This window comes from Manacus vitellinus, unplaced genomic scaffold (assembly GCF_001715985.3).
Source record: "Manacus vitellinus isolate BGI_N305 unplaced genomic scaffold, ASM171598v3 scaffold_6_pilon, whole genome shotgun sequence".
Taxonomy (NCBI): domain Eukaryota; kingdom Metazoa; phylum Chordata; class Aves; order Passeriformes; family Pipridae; genus Manacus; species Manacus vitellinus.
In genome coordinates this window covers 27,022,281-27,042,914 of record NW_021940750.1, presented here as the reverse complement: position 1 = coordinate 27,042,914, position 20,634 = coordinate 27,022,281, and the positions used below count along the sequence as shown (strand labels likewise).

Genomic DNA, 20,634 nt, shown 5'->3' with positions numbered 1-20,634 from the left:
CAAACACTATGAGTCTGTGCTTTTGGCAGAGGGTTTCCCTTGCAGTGGCTCTGGAGCTCGAAGTAGCTGTGTTATACTGCATGATGACAGGCATGAAATTCTTAGTTAGCAGCAGGTCTGTGGTGCTATAAAATTTAAAATGAAAAATATCGTAATAGAAAAACTACAGTCCTGGTGGATGGGGAATCCACGGAAGACCTCAAATCAAGAGTCACTGTGCAAAACTTTAGACTGGAAATGTTCATGTTCTCAGAGTGTAAACAGCATTTATTTCGGGAAATACACCCCATTTCCTACCAATGTAGTCCCACCTTCTGCTCATATTTGCCTTCTGGGGTACTTCAGCACTTCTAGTTATAAAAACTGGAATCGAGGAGAGACCACCTTGAGCCTCCCAGAACTTTTCCTTCCTGCAAGAAAATTTCCAAACCAGAATTTCCTGATGAAATTTCTGAACCAATCCCCTGTGTGTGATCCGTAAATTACCCTACAGACTACGCACTCCTGTGGCAGGGGCTTTCTCATGTGTCCATATAAAGCCTAACTTGACAGGGATCCATATTCCAACTAGACATGCCATTTTCTAGGAACATTGTAAAACAAGAAAAATTCGCCTTTTCTCTCTGAAACAGACGCCCAGTTGTGCTTCTAGCAAAGCGAGGGGCAGCTCTGGCACCGACTTCGCAGGTGTCATGGTCCAGCAAGCGACAAAGAAGAGTCACCGGCAGCCGTTTGGAGGCAAGTCTGCCCCAGTGAGTAGCTCTGGCGAGGCGGGAGAGTCCCAGGGCGGCGGGGAAACTCCCCCTCCGCGATAGGGATCGGTGAGTAAGCGCTGTGGGAGCGCACCTGGCGGGCGGCGGGGCTGGCAGTGCCCGCTGCGAAGGGCAGGAGGGGGCCGGGCGGGAGGGAGGCAGAGCAGCCCGGGAGAGCGCCGGGGCAGGGCAGGGCAGGCAGCGCCGATCCGCAGGAGCTCCGCCGGGCAGGAGGCGGCCGGCGGCGCCGCGAGAGTGCAGAGGGGCGGCCAGGAGCCCTCCCAGCAGGTACTGCGGAGCGGGAGGCGAGCGGGAGCGGGAGCGGAGAGCGGAGCGGGAGCGGGAGCGGGAGCGGGAGCGGGAGCGCGGAGGCTCGGGCAGTGCCCGCCCGGGGGCCGCGGAGAAGGGGGCGGGCAGGGCCGCAGGAACTGCCCCGGCGGCGGCGGCCGCGTGTGCCGTGCGGGTCTGTATTTCCTATCGACTTTGAGAAATGAAAGCAGGCAGAAAAACAGGAACTGTTTCGAAGTACTTTAGAATTAAATCTTCATGTAAATTTGGTCAGAGATTAGGTTGCGCTTAGAACGGTTTCAAATTGGTATTGCTGTATGAAAATGTCCTTGTAAAAGCCAGATTTTCTGTGTGAATTAACAGCTAAGCATTGCCATAGGCCAGCAATAGCTAACTAGATCACCTTCTCTAAGAACACTTGAAGTAATTAGAGATGTGGTTAAGCCAAAACTCAGAAGTTGTGAATACAGCTGGACAGAGTTTCCCTTTTGTATGGGGTGAAATTAACATCAGAAAATACTTGTTTACTGAAGTTATAACCTGCTGTATCCAAGAGCACTGCTAAAGCAGCAGGTGTGATTGCAAGCAGTTTCAAACGGTCCTGTTCACAGTGTACTTTTTGAATGCATACCATAAAGCTGGATTCCTGGGTGTGTAAGACCACTCGTTATTAAACAGCAGTCTGAAATAAATATCTCAAATTAAGCTGGTCTTGTAACTTTCCTTTGATGTTGAAACATACCTAGTTGGATGGAAACATCTCATTTGATGCATTTCTCTAGATAAGAATGGAAAGGTCGATATTGTGACCGTTCCTGCAATGTACACTTCCAGTCAGTGCCACTGTAATTGTGCAGGAAGAGAATAGGACCTCAAGGGACTTCTGCTAGGCCACAGCTGTCAAGTGCCTGGGCATGTAAATGATCTTGTAAGCACCAATGCCTCGGAGCTAGATCCTTGCAGTCCTAACCCTAGGTCTCTGATCTGTGCAGGCTCAGGTTTTTCCTAGTGATATTTGCTGAATGCATTGAGGTCTGATGCTTGATGTGCCTTTAGTGTTTGTAGTGTTGGTTAGTTAGGTGACCAAGCTGTCCAGGCATGCAGAAGCAGTGTTCCTTGACAAGTTGCTCTTGGAGAGCCCAAGAGTCTTTAGATTACATATAGATGATCAGGACCACTTAAAAAACATACAAGGGAATACATTGCCAGGCCTTTTTTTCCCTCCTTCTTATTCTTTCTAGGTTTTGTGTATAGCTGTTAGACAGATGTGAAGAGTCAAGTTCTGAATTTGCGTCTTTCATTTCTCAAGAGAGTGCTGTTCTGGGCTGGTGGTCTCTGGCTCCTTACTTAGGAAACTTTTTTTGCCTTGCTTTCAGTACAGAAATATTCATTAGGTGAGCTGTGATCTTACAAGTCGGTGGCTAGGGAATGAATCCAGAAGTGAGAAGGTTTGATTTCTAGTCCTTTTTCCAACTGTATGTTAAATATTAAAATATATATTTCCAGAATACATGTGGTTAAGCAATATTTAATTTCAATAACAATATATTTATTACTAAAGTGTCCCTTGATTCTTGCAAATATTTATAAAAATGACACCTACTAAAAACGCTGTACCCAAAGGGTATGTTGGACTCCACAGCCCTTCCCTGCATTTAATTTAGATGATGGATCCCCAGGTGATTAATTCCTCTTCCTTCCTATGCTATGGAAAGAATGAATGTGGACAGGATTGCTCAGTCAGTCATGTGTGTGTGTAGACTATTAATTTACAGTGTTGGGAAAAACACAGCGCCAGTTAGGCACTGGCCTCTTTTTCTTTGTCCTAATCATTAGGCTTGGTCGTTTTACTTGTTCATTCTGCCATTTGTTTAGTGTCAGTTGGTTTGCTTTCACTCAGCCTCCGTTCATCGTACTCCTAGGTGGTTTACTCTCACTTGTATGTTACACTAAATGCACTCCCCAGGGTTGTGGGTTGGCTGTGAAAAGGGCAGTCCTGCTCTGGCCCTTTGTTTTCCACACTGCATTCTGACCCCACCTTGTGCAGTCAACCACAGGGAGAGTTGGAAAACTGCTTTTTTTTTTAAAGAAAAAAAAAAAAAGGTTGTTTATTCTGGTCATTTAATTTTGTATCTAATCAGTGAGCTGGGCCAACTCACTGTGCAGCTGCAAGTTTACTGGATCCTACAGGAATGGCTGTTTGCAAGGGAGAGCCGAACTGCCCCTCTGGTAGCAGCCAGTCCTTTAAGCAAGTTCAGGACAGGCAGATGCAGCCCCCACGTGTGGGGGCAGAGCCAGAGGATCTGCCTTGGAAAGGACAGCCTCAACTAAGAAGACAGACTTTGGCTAGCTTAGACCTCCTGTCTTGCTGTGAATCCTTCTTGCTGTGGCTTATACCAGAAGTACCCTTTGACTTTGGTGGAATATTTATCGAACTTGTTTGCTTGATTAAGGTGTTATTTACTTCATTTAGTGAATTTTACGTGAAGCATATTGCTCCCCTCTTCAGACTCTTGTTTAGTTTTATGAAAGAATTGCTTTGTTTACTCTGAATTGCTATCTCCCTTGATACCTTAAATCTGGTAAATATTCTAACTGTAATCTAAGTAGGACAACACCCAATCTCTGTCAGCAGGGAATTTAAGATCTCATCTCTTAAAAGTGAAAGACAAAGCATGCTCTGACTTCCAGTAGGACAGGCTCTGTTTGAGTTAAGCGGTGTTGTCATTCCAGTTAGTAATGCCGTTCAGGCTCAATCAGAAAGATTGCTTACGCTGAGAAAAATTAGGCTGATAGCGTTTTGCAGCCAGGATGAATGTTCCAGCCTAAACCAAGGAGCCTCATGTGGGAAGATGTTCAAAACCTGGATTCGGTTGAGCTCATCTGTGTTGCATCATATCCCTTACTAATCTCAATACATCAAACCGTGCAGAATTAGTGAGGATGCTTCTCTTAAGCTTAGCACGAGTATTTGTTTGCCTGTCATTGCAGATGAAGTTTACCCTAATTCGGTGCCAAAAAAAAATTATGTTGGCAATCTGATGCTTATCTTTCCTGTAAATTGTACCCTGGTGATTTTGTTTTGAATCTTTGTTTTTCAGTGATCTAATAGCCACACTTAAACTGGAGAGAACAGATAATTAGATCCCAAATGAAGGCATTTGATGTTTGGGGGGTTCTTGTGATCATTGCAATGAGTTTTAGATTTGGCCTGAAGGGCAAGTTCTGGAGATGCTCCTTTGGCAGTTAAACCAGTTTTGAAGTCCAAAAAAGCACCGTGTCCCAGTGACCTCAAAACCTTTGAGGCACTCTGTTGATTTAGCATCTGTGCTTTGGAGCCTGGAACCTGGATGTGAGCTGGTGCAGTGTGCTGCAGCCTGGAAAGGGGGTACCGAGCTCCCTGCCCAGCTCCCCAGGGCACCATGTTGGGCCCCAGAACGGTGGAACAGCCTCATCCAGCACGGTGTGCTTGGGATACATTAATGCACATCTGAACCACGGAGAGCTAGAAGGTTGCTTGGCTTTTGTGTGACAGCCTCATCATCAGAGCTGTGGGAGGGTCCCTTTTGCCTGCAGGAATGCAAGCCCTCGCTCCCACAGAGTTCTCATGCCTCTGTGCTGAGGGGCTGCCTGTGGCTTTGTCCACCCTGCTTGTTGAGGCTGGGTCAGGTGGTTAACGTGGCCACAAATGGCCCAGCCCTAGACCAGGGCTTGGCAGGGGCTAGAGGGGGCAGATAAAAAGGGGTCTAAGGATGAGTTCTTGTTAAAAAGTTCAGACATTCAGTCTGCTATGTGTGTATGTCTTCCAGTGAGGAAAGTGCCTGCCATGCAGAGAGAGGACAGTTAGCCAGAATGAGGTTTGAAAGTTGCTTGAGCTAGCAGCGCCTTTGTGGTTAGTGGTGAACTGATACAAAAACAAGTTGTGTTTCCTGTTTCTGAGAGAAATTGTGTTGTTTAGCACTCCTAAGTGACAACAAAACATTCTCAAGACCAGTTTCATTTTGCAGTTGAGGAAAATTCTAAAACTTTTAATTCTGGGTTGGATTCATTGGGGCTTTTTTCTCCACGATTTACTTTTGCAAAAGGGGATTGTTGGCCTCTAGATTGGGAACTCTCTGTGAGTTTCCTGTTCAGGTTCTCTGTCTGCTCAGCAGTGAACTGAGTAGCTAAAAATTGTCTTCCATGAAGTCTTGATTAAACACACACCATCTCCCTGAATTATCCTGACTTTCGTTCAGTTCAGTGGTATGTGTACTTCTAGATCTGGTTTCACCAATGTATGAAGTCATGGGTTCAAAATCTCTTGTGAAGAGTGTTGATTTAAACTCAATAGGATTAAAAAAACCCCTTACATTCTGTAAGGGTTACATGCTGTAGCTGTTGTTCACTGTGTCCTTAAGCAAATCTGTCCAAATGGAAAAAAGGGAATGGTGGCTTCATGCTGCCAACTTCTGTTCTCATGACCTCTGTCTTTTCAGGAGGGAGCAGAGTCTTACCACCATCTCCCACAGTTGTAGCAGCATTTGGCCGGTAATGATTGGGATGTCAGATACTGCCATTAAATTGAGACTGTTCTGATTTCTGTTGGTTTCTCCCAATGTTTATACAAACTCCTTTAAAAATGCTTGTTTTATGCAGTGCCTGGTTACCACTTATCTGCCTGGGCAGCTGCCAGCTACTCCAGACAGTACAGCTCTCCAAGAGGCACTGGTGGGGCTGGTAAAAGTGGTTCTGTGTCCCTGGTCTGGGCAGATTTAATGCAAAAAGTAATAAACAGTGGTACCTTAAAAAGACAGGATTCTTCTGGACTTTTATTTCAATGTGTGTTTAGGCAGCTTCCTGAGCTCAGTACACATGCCCTGCAGTGCCATACTCCCAGTCTGGTTTGGATTTGAATTAATTAAGATCAGTTCCCATTTCCTTTTCTTGATTCATTCATTTAATCTGTTTTCATATATGAGATGTACTGCAGTCACCTGTTTCCTTTCCTAATCTCAGCCACAGTCTTTTCCATTTCATCTGTGCAATTTATAGGTTTCCTTCCTCTCACCACAGTGCTGTAACTGGTTATACAGGGATAGTATGGAGCAGACCTGCTGAACAGGGAATCCTCATCCAGTGGAAACTCCATAATTGACAGGTTTTTTTGGTTTTGTCATGAAACAGAAGAATAATAATTTGTAAAATAATGATCAGAAAACTGCTTCACCTAAAACAAAGCAGTAAATGTGTGCATGTATATGTAAAGAAATATTCCATCTTGACTCTTGTAGGTCAACAGTTTTAATGGTAAATGAACCTACTTTTCAATGCAAAACTGCTTGGGTTTTCTTATCTTTTTTTTTTTTTTCCTGAAATATACAGGAAGAGCTGTTTGCATTAGCTGTCTGATTGTTATATGTGTATCCATGTGCTTTCTGTATGGCTCTGTGGTCATGGCAGAGGCTGAGGAGTCCTGGATGCCATTCAGTGCTCTTTTTCAGCGTTGCATTGAATTGGTTTCCAAGGGCCATCTTTTCAAAACTAGACACATTTAACCATGTTAAGGAACTCCACAGGCAGATGCTCTTGCCTAAAATACCTTCTTCTTGGCTGTCCTGTTGAAAAATGAATCCAGATGTTTCCAGTTTTCTTTGGTATCAGAGCTGTAGAGGGACTGACAGTTCTATTTTTGTGGCTTCCTGGCATTACGGCAGAAGGACAAAAAATTGGATTAAAACTTGACACAGAATACATAAAGAAAGTCTTAAGTTTTAAGTTACATTATAAAGTAACCGTCAGTGATTGTCATGATTTGTTCCTAATCTGCTTAGAGCAAAGGACTTATCTTATGTTGAATTCTTTCCATGTTCTCATCAAAAGCCAAATTCTTTTTCCAGATATTCCAGTCTCTTCAGCTTTCTTTTCTGGTGTCCTGACTTCAACTCTTGCTTTGCCGTTTTCCATCTGAATCCAGAGTGGTCTGCAGTCCAACATAATGGATTTATTCTTTTGTGTTTACTGCCCCAATACATACCATATTGTACATCCTTGTCCAAGCCAGTGAATTTATCTTCGGTTCAGAGGAACAGTGTTGTCAGTTCAGTAATTGGATGAATTGGTTCCTTGCCTAATGCAGCATTAGGAAGAAACACTATATCAACTTTTACAGCCCAGAGCATAGGGGATTCAGCATATTAAAATCCCAAGTTTTAAGCTTTATCATGGGATAGATTTATAATGTTTCCCTCTCAACTCAAATATAAATCTCACACGAGAAAAACTGGTTCAGATTTATGGAAATTGTTCTTTTGGCCCTTGTAAATGATATTATTAATCTTTTGCGTACTGGGGTAGGATTGGAGTAAGTCTGTGTTTAAGGGCTGCAGGTGCAAGGCTATAATGCTGAGCCAGAGTCAGGGTGTCCCTGGGGACCATGTCAGAAGGATAACTTTGGATCGTGTACTCGTGCCAGGACTTGTTCGCCTTCTCCAAGGGGTGCCTGGAAAGCAGGAGCAGTTGTTCCTGTAGCACAATAGCTCAAGCACACACACCTGCTCAGCTTTATTTTTCTTCAGGGAAGTAGGCAAGAGCAATTAGTTCTTCTTTGTGATGTTCTCTGTTCAGTGCTCTTGTGCCTGGACTGCGTGTGCAGATGTGCTGAAAGCCATTTGGCCTCCTCCAGACTGGAGCCCTGGGAAGAAGCAGCTGTTGAGCTGAAAGAGACCACAGCTAGATTGCACAAGTGATCTTTCTGTCGAGTTCAGCTCAGGGCCTGCACAAAGAGAGACATATATTAGATCATCTTTGTCTGGGCAGAGAAGCTGGAGGGAGAAGGGAAAGTTGTAGTGGGACATGGCATGGTCTCTCCCAACTGCATGCAGGAAAATGTGGCTGCTCCAGGAAAACCCTTGTACAGTTAGAGCTAGACCTCCTTGGCAGGAGGGGGTCACAGTGAGTTCTGCTTGGGGGTCACAGTGAGTTCTGCTTTTACTGCTGTGACAACACCTGAGTTTTAAGAATTGACATCCGAGATCGTTTCCTTTGACTCAGGAGAGCTTGCTAAAGCTGAATAATACTTTTATACAGTTTTATACAGCATTGAGCACACCTGCTGATTACAAGGGTTTTAAACTTTACCTGCAACTGTTATCTTTAGGAGAGCCGAATAAACAATATCTTACCTGAACACTACAGCAGTCATCAGAGGGAGAGTGGAGATGCTGTCTGTGTGGAGGAGACTCCCATCTTCCTCCTCTTCTCCACGTGCTCAAAATATAATTAGGAGGATGCAGAGCTAGTGGTGGACCAGGAACAATTTGGGATGTCAATACAGTGCTGTAGGAATGAGAGCAGTCTTGCCTTTACAAGTGGTAATTAATGAAATATTTTCTCACCTTAGTTTATCCTGTGATACTGTTGAGTCTGAGGTGCACAGTTCAGTTGTGGTGTCAGCCTGAGAGAAACTGGTCAGAGAAGCAAGATAATGTTTTGAGAAGAACTATACAAAACAAACTTAAATGGTGTAAAACCTACAGGTTTATACTTGTCTACATGGCTTGCTTTGGTCAACTTAGCTTACTGAAGAGAAATACAAGAGAAGGTTAGATACTAATATTTTAAGATCTGAAGGAAGAGATGCTACTTATAATTAATGCTCAATTTAGCAAGACATAAAAACTAGGGGGAAAATAAGGCTGGAGATAGAAAGTTAAGATATAAATAGTGAAGGAAGTCAGCTATTGGAATGTTTTCTGAAATAAAACTTCCCCCGATGATGGGCTGCTGTGTCATCATTTACCAGTGCTGGAAGGTGCTTCCTGTGCCTCAGCAGTTAGTGGTTTGTTTGCATCATGGAGTGTGACACTCTCCCCAGCAACTTTTTGCCATCTATTTCTGTTACCAGATTCGATTGTGTAAGTACTTAACTCCATGAGGCTCTTTGCCCCAGGAAAGCTGTGCAACGGTCTGTCAGAAAATCCCCATCAGCTAAACTTCGTTAATGACACGTGGTCTCCTCTTCAGTTTTAAATATGTAATTACACTCTTCATTTATTTGTTGCGCTGGGAGAGTTTTGCATCTCTTCATTATGTTTCTGTTGAACTGTTTCTGAGATGTTTTCCACAAGAATGGCTATCTGGTTGTGTCCTTCAGAAGCCTTCTCATAGGCTCTCTTTTTCTATTGTGTCATTTCAGCATCTCCTTTGTGATCCACTGCTTTCAGAGTGAAATCCATTTCTCTTTCCAGGCACAAAAAGAGGGAAAGCCTCACATTTTTTTAATTTCCTTGGAAGGCAGAGGAAGTGGAATAATCCCTGCGTGTAAATTCCCAGAGCTTTCATGCTTTTCCCAGAGTTGCAGCTACAACCAGAGTAGGCAGGTGTATGTACACACCCACACCCACTAGTTACTGCAGATATTGCTATTGTGGGGTTCTTCCAGAAATCGGTATAGATAGGAGCCTTTTATCATGCACCTCGTAGGTGTGTGTTGGCATGACATTTTTTTCTTTTTTTTTTTAATTCCTCTTCCTCCAGACAACCTGTTGCTGCTGAGGTTTATGATGAATAGGAACAAAAGCTTGTGTCCTCTCATTTCACATGCTCAGACCCACTTGAAGTACCTCTCTCTCATGCTTGGGTGGTACAAGTCAGATCTACCTACAGTCCCCAAAAAACTGAAGTTTGGGTTTTTTTAAACTGTGGGCTTTATGTTAATGGTGTGTGCCTGTGCGTGGCCCTATGTGTCTGTGTGGGTGCATGTGCTACCCTTGCTGCTATGGCAGCAAAGTACCTGGAGGCAAATTTCTCAAAACTATTTAAGCTGTTTTACTAGTGTGGGATGGTTTTGAGGTGCAGTGGACACAAGCCACCCCTTTTCACATGAAGAGCTGTGCTCAGAGAAGTGCCCAACTCCCAGGTGCTCTCCCCCAGAAACAAAACCACAAAACAGCTGGCTGTGGAAGGGAAACCTTTGGCAGCATCTGCTCTATCAAAAGATAATCCATCTGACCTGCATCAGAAGCAGCTTTTGGTGTGCTGTGTTTCTGTCAAACATCTGTAGACCTGAGGTGGTACTGTTACGCTCTCTGAAGGATTTATATGACTGGGATTGACTGCATCCCCTGGATCCTAAAGGCAGAAAGGCCCAGAGGTAGCATAAACATGGTGTTTGGCTGAGGTGTGAACTGGCAAGCTCGAGCTCGCTTTCTCCACAGGGCAGATCCTCAGATGTTGCAAAGTGTCCTGGCTTCTGGACTTGTAGACACTTATGTCATTCAACATCTGTCCCAAATGCTTAATAACAACCAATCATCCCTGTTTCCGGATATTTTCTTTTACACATCCTGCTTTGTGAGAACTTACTGCTACTAGAATTTTGCCGTGATGGGTCTCTGAAATGCAGATCTGAGAATGCATTTTATACATTTATGACTGGCAATAAATCTCAAAACATTTGAAACCACTGGTTTAGCCAGCTCTCCCTGTTTGAGAACAGCTATTTCACCTTTGTTTCTACTGCATAGTTTTCAATGTGTTACCTGTTCAACTCCTATGGAACAGTGCTGTGACTAAATGCAGTAAAATCCACTGGCAGCCTACAAACATGTTGCAAAACACACCCTTTCCTCATATGGCAGCAAAGACCTGACATTTCTTTTCAAACTGCTTTCAGCTTTTAATATATAATATTGCAATCATCCGTTTTCTATCATGTTCTTTTCATTTAATGAGTTGTTGAAAATATTTACTTTCTTCTCCAAACATTTCTGTCTTGTAATCGTTCTGGAGGCATCTGGAACTAAAATCTTTGATACTCTGTTTATCTGATTTTAACTCAGTCAAAATTTCTATCAGAGAAGTCTGGAAATCATTAAGATAATTTATGTTTTCCATCTAAACCCATTAAAATAATAGTGATTGTAATTCTCTAGGCTCAGTGTATGTGTGTGGTTGCTTTCTAAACTTTGTCGTTTCCAGGATGTTCTAATAAGCTTGGCTCTTCTTTTGCCTTAGTGTGGAAGTACAATTGCTGAGTTACGATTCATTATCTTACTTTGCCTTGATACTGGGAAGAGAGAAATTAAAAGGGTTACTGAAATTGGTGAAAAACACCAAGAAGGGGAGAATTTGAGACAGAGCGACAAGATCTGGGTTCAGTTCCCTCTTCTCCTGCAAATTGATTTCTCTCATTTTTTGTCTGAAAATGAGGGATAATTCTCCTTTTCCCCCATCCTTTTCTCAGTCTAGTATCTCCAGAATGGAAGATGTCTTTATACATGCATATTGCCTAACAAAAACTGACTCCAAAATACAGAGATAGCATCAAGGGGTCCTAACTTCTTGTTAAAATGGATGACATTACTGGGAAGTCAGTACTAGTTTGGATTTCGGGGGGGAACCTAAAAAGTATCTCTGCAGTTCAGGTTTATTTCACAAATGCATTCCCAGATGAATTCATGTTAGTGCAACCTTTTAACAACTGTTGAATAATACACTGAGGATTTTTGGGTAGCCAACACCAGCAAAAAGTTCTGGCATGTGGGATAAGTTTAACCTTTGATAGAAATGTCAACTTCTGTCAAGACCATTAAATACTTGTTTAGTCTTCGACAATATTTTTGCTCATTTTCAGTTAATAAAATAGTCAATAGAACCTACTAAATTTCTTTCTCTCCCACATGGTTAAGAGGAAACTTTTGCATGCAGTGAAAATTGTATAACTAACTGTAGGCAGTTTGGAAAATACAGATATGAGAAAATATATTAACTGGGAGCCAAGCCATCTAATTTACTGCCAGAATTGCTCTTCTGAACTAAACCAAAAAACAACTGTATTTATTACTGTAGCTTAGTTAAGTGATTAAAATTTTTAAAAGTATTTGAGATGATCCATGTTGCGCTTCCACAAACAAAGCCAAGTGCTCTAAGCAGAATGAGGGAGCACCGTGTCTAGATGGTGATGGTCTGTCCCTCAGCAAATGCTGTCATTTTTTTTGTAACGTGGCTGTGGTACAAGTCCAGGAACCCAAGTGCAAGATTTGTCACTGAGACCACTACATTTTTAAGCATAAAGAAAGTGTAAACTGTGCTCTAGTCTCTTGCTCTTGGAACTGTCTTTTCAAAATCCTGTATTTAAACTAAAACTCTTAAGATATGTGTCTATATACTTTAGCACTGGCTACTGATACAGCCTTGCCTACAAAACAGTAATCTGTAAATAGTATACTGTTTTGTGCAGTAGGCAGTGATGAATTGCTTTATATTTGTCTTCAGATAGAAAAAAATGTATGAACATTTGCATATTGATAAATGGGGAAAAAAGATAATGATTAAAGACTATATCACTGAGCCCTGTGATGCAAAGGCAATTGCTTGTGACAGATGATTTATATTTGTTTATTTGCTCATATTAATGGTTCCAGCTAAACAGTTTACTATCATGAACTGAATTTTCTCTGATGCAGAAAAACTAATTTTTCCACTTTATGTAGCTGGAAAGTAGGGTGGTGTTACTCACATTTGGTTTCTTCACCAGCAGTAGCGAATAAATTCAATCTGGACATCTTAAGATAAAAGTCTGTTTTGCCTGTGCAAACTGCCACTGAGGCTTAGATACCATTGTTGCAAAGCTTAGAGCAAACAGAGCAGCTGTTTCAGCCCAGTTTAAACATGGTGAGCAAGAGTGAAGCATATTAACTCCAGCTGTGTACTGATAACAGCTGGGAAGGAAAATCGCTGCAAGGGAAGCCTAAGTAAACTAGAAGACTTAGTTATCATGAGTGTGCCTCTAAGGGAGGAGCAGCAATGAAAATCTGATCCTTAGAACCATGGAGGATTTAATGAGGAATTCCCATGCCTCTTTTTGTGCTTCTGTGAAGATGCAGAGCAGGTTCTGGAGGTTGTGGCATTGCCTCTGAAGATTTTTGATGCAGATCTCATGCTGTACTTACACTCATGGGCAATTTCGAGACCAAGGCAAGTACTGAGTGATGGATTCTGTGCATCCATTCTGTATAATGGTGTCCCTTTTAAAGCAGAATACTGCACCGCTGCCCTGTCTGATTAGAGACTATGCTGTAATCTCTTCAGTAGCCTACATTATTCCAGAATAATATGTACCAGTATTCAGGCTACTTCTGAGGTTTTTATATTTGGGTACTTGTATTTTGCTCTGTTGAACACAAAGAGCAGTATAAAACTAGAGGAAATGATAAATATCTCTCAGTGGTAAACCCAGCAAAAATTATTCAGAGAAGTTGTATTAAAGCAAATATTTCCTTAGGTCCTTGCTGCAGTAGAATAATGGTTTACCTAGGTTTAGGTTTAATGGGAATATATTTTAAGAATTTCCTTCTGATCAATCCTTTGTGATAGCTTACGATTAAGAATAATTCTGGAACAGTTATGCAGTTGTAGTACTAAACCTTCGTTATATTTCACACTACTATTTTAAAGATAACAGGTTAATGTAGGGCTTCCTTGTGAAGGTCTCAGTATGTCAGTGACTGCAAAGGCCCAAAACATAAATAGCAGTACTGGAGGTACTCTGTGTTTTCCTCCTTTATCCTACTTGTCTTTCCTGTCCCTTCAACTTATGTTCCTGTTCTATTTGGTGTCTTCTAACCTCCGTGGAGTTAAAATCGTGTCTTGGGTATGTTCTACTAAGAACCTTGTGTACTTTAGATGGATGTAAAAGGACTAGACTTACACAGCTAAAGTTTTGGAAAGGAGGCAACACAGCTGTCTGTGTTCTTCTGAAAAGAGAACATAAGGATATGAATAAAGACATTTAAATGAGGCCAGTTAGCATTGTCATAAAGTTCTTTTAATGTTAACCAGCTGTTAGAGACTTGTTCTCATTCTTTAGTAGATTACATGCCTCTTATTTTGCTGAAAGTCAGCGTGCTCTATTTCTGTATGCACAGCAGACAATTATATAATAAACCAGGTCTTCAGTTTCATGTGTATACAATTATGAGAAAGCAGTAGTTCCTCAAAGAAGGCAGTTTTGGCATCATTCATAAAGAGTGTTTTCAAGTTAAAAGTATGGACTATGTTGAGTGAAAAAATGTAAACACGTATAGATGTATGTGAAAATAGTAGAGGAGCGAAAGAGGATAGGAGAAACATGAACAAGGGAAACGGAATAAAAAACACATCTTGCAAATGACTTGACAAGACCACATCAAAACAGCTGTAAAGCTGGGTAAACTCTAAAGCCCAGTGGCATGCACAAATATGAGGACAATTTTAGTGTTCCCAAAAGACAGGGACCTGTCTGAGTGGGTTATTGAAAGTATTTGGATGCTGTATGTTAGTTATTGTCTCTTTCCTTATGTTTTTATATAAAAATAATTTGTCTCAGAGAGAGAAATCTGATGGCTCTGATCTTTTTATGACTGAAGTAACATTCTCATTGGGACTGTGTCCAATAAGCAGCTGCATATTAAATAACCGATAATATTGCATTCCAGTTTCAACTATTCCCATCTACTACGGTTTGTTTTATTGTGTTTTTCAGGTTTGATTGCTGCACTGGATCTTTAACTGTGGTCCCCTCTACATTGCAACACTGAAAACAATGGCAACAGAATATATGAAAACGTGCTGTAAATGGTGTTTCTGCATGGAAAAGGAAAAAAATGATCGTGAGTTCTGACATAATGACAGCAACTAACAGTTTTGCTGTTCTGGTTTCATTAATGGTGAAATTTCCCATTAATAAAATGACTGTGTCACCCGTGATAAACTTGATTTCTTTTACAACATCCAAAATTCTTTCCATACCTCCACTTGGAGATTGAACACATGCTTTTAAGTGTTATGAATTGGAACTGAGAAATAACACTTGTCTGGAGTCTGCTGTTCGCCGTCTAAAATACTGTCCAAAAAAGACAGCTTTTTTACCCAAGGTTGTGTGAAGGTCTTGTATCTTTTGAACTCTCAGAATTTGAAAACTTTCTTTTTTTTTGTTTTTTTTCACTCTGTGGATTTACTGTCAGGATTTTCTTTGGTGTCTCAGTTGTTTGAAGAACTCTTCAATGATGCAAGTGTAGCTTTTGTGAAAATTCACGTTACGAGGAAGGTAGCTATAAATATAGAAGCTTGGGCAACAGAGAGTTTGGACCAGTATAGGTGTCAGGAGGAAAAATATCTTTTCCAGGTGCTAGTCCTGAATGCTGTAAAACTGAATATTAGCAGCTGTTAAGTAATGTATCAAGCACAGATACTATTAAATAAAAGACGTTTGTTCATGGTATTGTTCAAAAATTAATGCACATGTGGACTGTCTGTTTTTCTTGCTCTTTATTTTTAGCAGTTTCCATGGTGCAGGAATTTGAAGCAGGAGCTGCAAGCAAGCCAACTATTGTAGAGAAGCCTCCATTGTCTTCTGTGTCAGTGAAGCGTCAAGTTGGCTGTTCAGAGGATTATTTGCTTTCTAAACTGCCCCTGGATGGTCAGGAGGTACCATTTGTGGTCCCTCCGTTCAAACTGGCGTATGTACAGCCGAAGAACCTTCCTAGTATCTCACATGCTGGAGGGATTAAAGGTACAATACAAACAGCGTTGCTGAAATAGTTGTTTAGCTTCTGCTACCCCTTGAAAGTTATTCCTACTGTATTCCTACTGAAAACATATGTTTGCAGAACTTTTCTAGAAGCCTGGTCTAGTTTCAAAGAATCATAGAATACCATGAGTTGGAAAGGACCCACAGAGATCATCAAAGTCCAACTGCTGGCCCTGCACAGGACACCCCAAGAGTCACAGCATGTACATGAGTGCATTGTCCAAATGCTTCTTGTACTCTGGCAGGCTTGGGGCTGTGACCACTTCCCTGGGGAGCCTGGGGAGCTTGTTTCTTTTCTCTCTGGACACCCAGAGAGGTTTTGGGAAGTATGTCATCCCACTGTGAATCTCTGTGATGTTGCATGAATAAGACTGAAAGGGATGACTGCACACCAGTGTTCATACTCAAAAGTAATGGAAGACACGTACGGGAAACAGAATCTTTAGCAAAGAATTTTTTGGAGGCAAGGAAAGACCTAACACATGCCAGCATCCAGACCACTCAAGTAAAAAGAGGAGGGTGGTCTGGCTTTCATGGTTAATATACTGATATGTTTTAACATGCTAACACATCTTCCTTTTCAAATTTTGCCCATACATGGCATGCGCTACTACTTGGCAGAATTTTTTGTCCCTAGTATTTCCTATTTCCTGCTTTTTTTGCTGCTTTTTGGGAGCCTGGGGACACAGATCTCCATGATATGAGGTTGCACGTGATGTTATGATTCTTTGCTTCACGGCAATCTTGTGTTTCAACCTCTGCATGTTAGTCCCATACTCAAACTGCCAAAATTATGTAAATGCAGTTCAGACACAGTGCCATTTTAAAAGAATAGGATCCTGGCCCAGTAACATGAGTTACAGGGCATACGCTATCATTAGGCTCTTAGTCCTGCCAGAAGCTGCCTAAAATTAGGTAAGGGAAAATTTTGGCACAGGGACATACCTAAACAGTTGTTTTTTCTAGCATTTCTTTGTCTCAAGGATGTGATAAGCTGGGAATATGCTTTTAGTTCCATGTGAATGTATTTCTTTTCTGGAGGTGGAAACCTTAATAACTGAAAAAAGTCAACCACATGTTGCATAATAACTAATGCAGCACTACATAACTTTTTTTGTGTTTATGTGGTTTTATTCCCACCCTTCTCTCTCTCCCTGTGTCCTTGCCATTGCTTCTTGCGTCCTCCTGTGGGCCTATTACCAAACTTCCTCCTCAACCACCACTGCTGGTAACACTGGCACCAGAGCCCAGCTAATCAGCCCAGCAGAGCTATTCGGTGTAGATTGGCCATTCTGTGCCTGATCTTTCTCGTGGGCTTTACTTGTGATGTCCCACCAGACACAAACAGGCAACAGAATAGCTGGAGGTGGAATATGTGAGGTCCCTCTCATCTCTGAGCCTGATCTCCCCATTCCTGTTGCCTGCTATTTTGGTAGCTATTTCTTTTAAGTCCACAAATGGACATGCTATGGAAATGCAGGATATACTCCTGATAATCCCCTTTCTTACTGGGTCCGGGTGCAGGCTTTACCTTGCTTTGTCCTATCTTGTCCTCAAGATATTATACAGAGAAGTCCAGCAAGGATTTTGAGGTATGAGTATTCTCCAGGGAGAAGGAAGATGTGTCTAACAGCATTTAGATGAATGTTTTCTTTGTTCATGCTGTTCTACACAATCTTATCAGTCAGTGTCTACATTGGGAATTCTGGTTCCTGATCATTTCTGAAGGACCTGGTGTACAGAGTGGCCCTTAGGCTATAAGCTGGCAGATCTTCTGGCAAGATGACCTGACTCTTCATAATTGTCTCTCTTGAGCAAATATTTTAAATTCTTGAGCAAATATTTGAAAAGTAGCTCTTATGTCAAGTAGACAACTTTCATTTCTATTTCCAAATATAAATACTTTAAAAATTAAGTACAGCTTTCTAAGCCTCATTAAAATTGTGTTTAAAAATGCAGCATTTACTTTTCAGGGAGATTTACTAAATACAGTGAAGTGTGCTGTCATTCCTTCTTCACATTAGCCAAACCACCAGCATACTCGAGAAATGTATTTAGAGTATTTTTTTCTTAGACCGTTGTTAAATATCTGTAGAAATCCAAGTTCTGCTCTCAGTTCCACTCCATTTTCTGTGCATGTCTGGCCATTCTCCTTTAGCGAAACAGGACATTCTCAGTGTTAGCTCTTGGCATCCCTTCTGAAAGCAATTAAGTTCTGGCAGCCTTTCTCTTCAGTACTCACTGCACTGTGTCTCATGCTCTCACAGAAGTAAGCTAGCAGGAAGAAGTGTGCTCCTGGTCTGGAACACTGGCTTTTCCATCATCTGCTGTGTAGCAATTCTTTATGGCCTCACTTCTAGCATTCATCCTAATTTACGTCATTCTCCAGCCCATTATGCTTGAATTCGTGCTTTATCGTTGCTCATGTTCCATCTCAGTGTTTAGTTATTCTTTTTCACTTTATTGGCACTTGAGGATTTTACAGCAGTGATAGTTTGTCTCTTATGGTGCAACACACTTTCAGAACAGAAGGCACTTTACTGTGGGGTAAAGAACTTTTTAAGAGATAGGTTGAAGTCCAGGGAGGTGAAGCAAACAAAGTAAATGTTAAAGTTTGGCAGAATCCCCCCATTCTCTAATGTACCGTTACATATGGCTTCATTTCACTCTAGACAGTAAAGAACACTACTGCAGTGTTCTTCACTGTTTTGCTGACCAAGATATATGTGGTTTTTTTCTGAAATGATTATGGGCTGAGTAAAGGGCTGGGATTCAAGCATTCTCAGATACGACTACTTGTGCTTCAGCCAACAATTCAGGTAATTTTGGACCAGCGATTTTACCCTGGACAGGCTTCCCAAGGAGACTAGATAAACAAGGAGACTGCAGTCACAAGCTGCATTATCTTTCCATACAAGATCTTCCTGAAGGTGTTGGGATCCATTAGCTGAGTGGGAATATCCAGGGAATAGGTAGCCAAATAAATTGGATGTTTTCTGTACACATGGCCCTACTTTTCCTGTTAATTTCTGTCTTGCTGTCTGTCTGTGGAGCCTTCTGTATTTTAACTACTTGACATTTACTGCGAAACTCCAAGACAGGGTATGCATAGTTTTTTATGGCCAATTAAATTCCAGTGTTTGCTCGCACACTTTGAAAACCTGACATAATGTGAATGTGTGTTTTCTTTTTCTTTTTATTTTCCTTTACCCGAAGTAGATAATATTGAAATATTTTGTCCTTTGCCCTGAAGGCACTCTGCCTGCCTTATGAAGCCAGGCAGCATGTGTTATGTCTGGGACTCTTGCATTTGATGTTTACTTGTGCTCCACAGAATCTGCCAGGGCCTCCTTTGGTGACCGGAAAGCAGAGCTACACGGCGTGTTCCAGTGGCCCCGCTATGACGTGTACAACCCCTTCTATTTGGAGCACCGGGTTTCGCCAGATCTGATTAGGCGCTCCCAAGCAAAATCAGATAACAGGAAATTATATGGATCAGGTGAGGAGAACCACGCCCTTACTTTTCTCTCTGCCTCCCTTTTTCAGGGTTTATAGATAAGAGGGCAAAAAAGCCATTAGTCTGCAGAAGTCTTGTTTGATTACAGCAGTCCCAAGTCAGTCTGTATGCTACGGACACTTCTTGGATGGTGAATCAATCTGTAGAGCCAGCTCTGCTTGATTTTCAGCTGTACTGTTACTTTTTGTCGTTTGGGGGCATCAGAAGACTCCGTGCACCACACGAAGGTAGAGGAATTGGCAAAGTGAGCTACTGTAGCTGCTTCTGATCCCAAAGAGGATGCAGTACTGGAGATTTCAGCTACCAGTGATAGAAGTGAGGGAGCTGGAAAAAGGAAGGCAGGCAGTATGTTGAGTGGAGGAATACCTGAGGAGTACGTACCTGGGAAGGGAAACAAGCACCAAAAAACGTTCAGGAGCAGATGATAAGAACAGGTGCAAAATGGGACATGATGCTCTATGCCAGCTCTTTTGTAGTTTGCTTTTGAAGCTACAGAAATGTCCCCACTTCTCATTTTGTGTAAGAATGGGGGAGGGCTGCGCGATAGTAAAAGTTCAGATAGAAAGTGTTTGGCTACTAGGGAAAAATTATCTTCTCTGCTGTTCATTGGTATATGTATCCTCTAATGAATGCTGTTTAGACTGAAGTAGATGACTAGGTGTTGCTTGTGTTTTCTAAGGCAAATGCATTCAGAAAACTCCAACACTTGAAGAAATGTACACACCTCTCCGTTAAATCGGAAGCTGGCAACAGCATGCATTTTTAAAGATGTTTTATTTAGAATGGTATATCATGCTTATTTTACAGCTAGGGGAAAATGTCTCAGTCTGTGTCCTGTTTCAAAATAATTGTGAATCACCATAGAGACTACATGAAAAGACTACTCCATATATTTTTTAAGAGAACAAAATACATGTACAATTTTAGCAGCCTTTAACACATATGGTTTTACTAGGCTCTGGAAGCACCTGTGGTGGGAGCCAAATGGGTTTTATAAAACTGTATTGAACATCTTCCCTTCAGTTCATCATCTCTTTGTCCATTTTTCTTCAAGCAGAGTAAACACTTTACTAGTTTTGTCTTACTAAGTTTAAACACAAGAAAGGTTACTCTAGTGTGTCTAGAGTACAATTTTAAAATGCCTTCTTCCTCCAGAGTTTTTTGACAGCTGTTTCAGAAGTTAGATGATTCTCTTCATGTGCATCTGTAGAATATTTAAGCAAAACTGTAAGCCTAGTTTGTTGCAGCAAGTGATACTTTTCATATATGTGGGTTTAGAACTACAGGTTGTGTTTATTTGGAATGTATGAAGTGAAATTTTAGAATTCTAATACAAAGTCCCTCTTCTTCATCTTAAAAAAAACCCACATAAACAAATTGAAAAATAAATGTATTGATGTTTTTCCCCAAATTCTAGTTATTAGTAAACAACATATGGTTAAAATTTTTCTGCTTTTTTAATACTTTCTTCCTTGGGAAAAGAAAGAATTATTCTGTATTCTATCATCTTACAATAACCATAATTA

The 20,634-nt window shown here is 41.5% G+C and overlaps 1 protein-coding gene across 3 annotated transcripts in view; it reads left to right on the top strand.

Annotated features, from left to right (window-relative positions):
* Positions 1-403: 403 nt before the first annotated feature.
* Positions 404-20,634, top strand: part of TC2N (tandem C2 domains, nuclear) — a 34,058-nt gene continuing 13,827 nt past the window's right edge. The window contains exons 1-4 of one of the 3 annotated variants that reach the window (XM_018082251.2): positions 404-752; positions 14,545-14,671; positions 15,340-15,573; positions 18,926-19,090. In XM_018082251.2, coding sequence (XP_017937740.1) covers positions 14,605-14,671; positions 15,340-15,573; positions 18,926-19,090 — 466 coding nt within the window. In that variant the 5' untranslated portion in view covers positions 404-752; positions 14,545-14,604. Of the gene's footprint in view, positions 822-14,544; positions 14,672-15,339; positions 15,574-18,925; positions 19,091-20,634 lie in introns of all 3 variants that reach the window. The other 2 variants (XM_008933593.3, XM_018082250.2) reach the window with 2 other exon arrangements.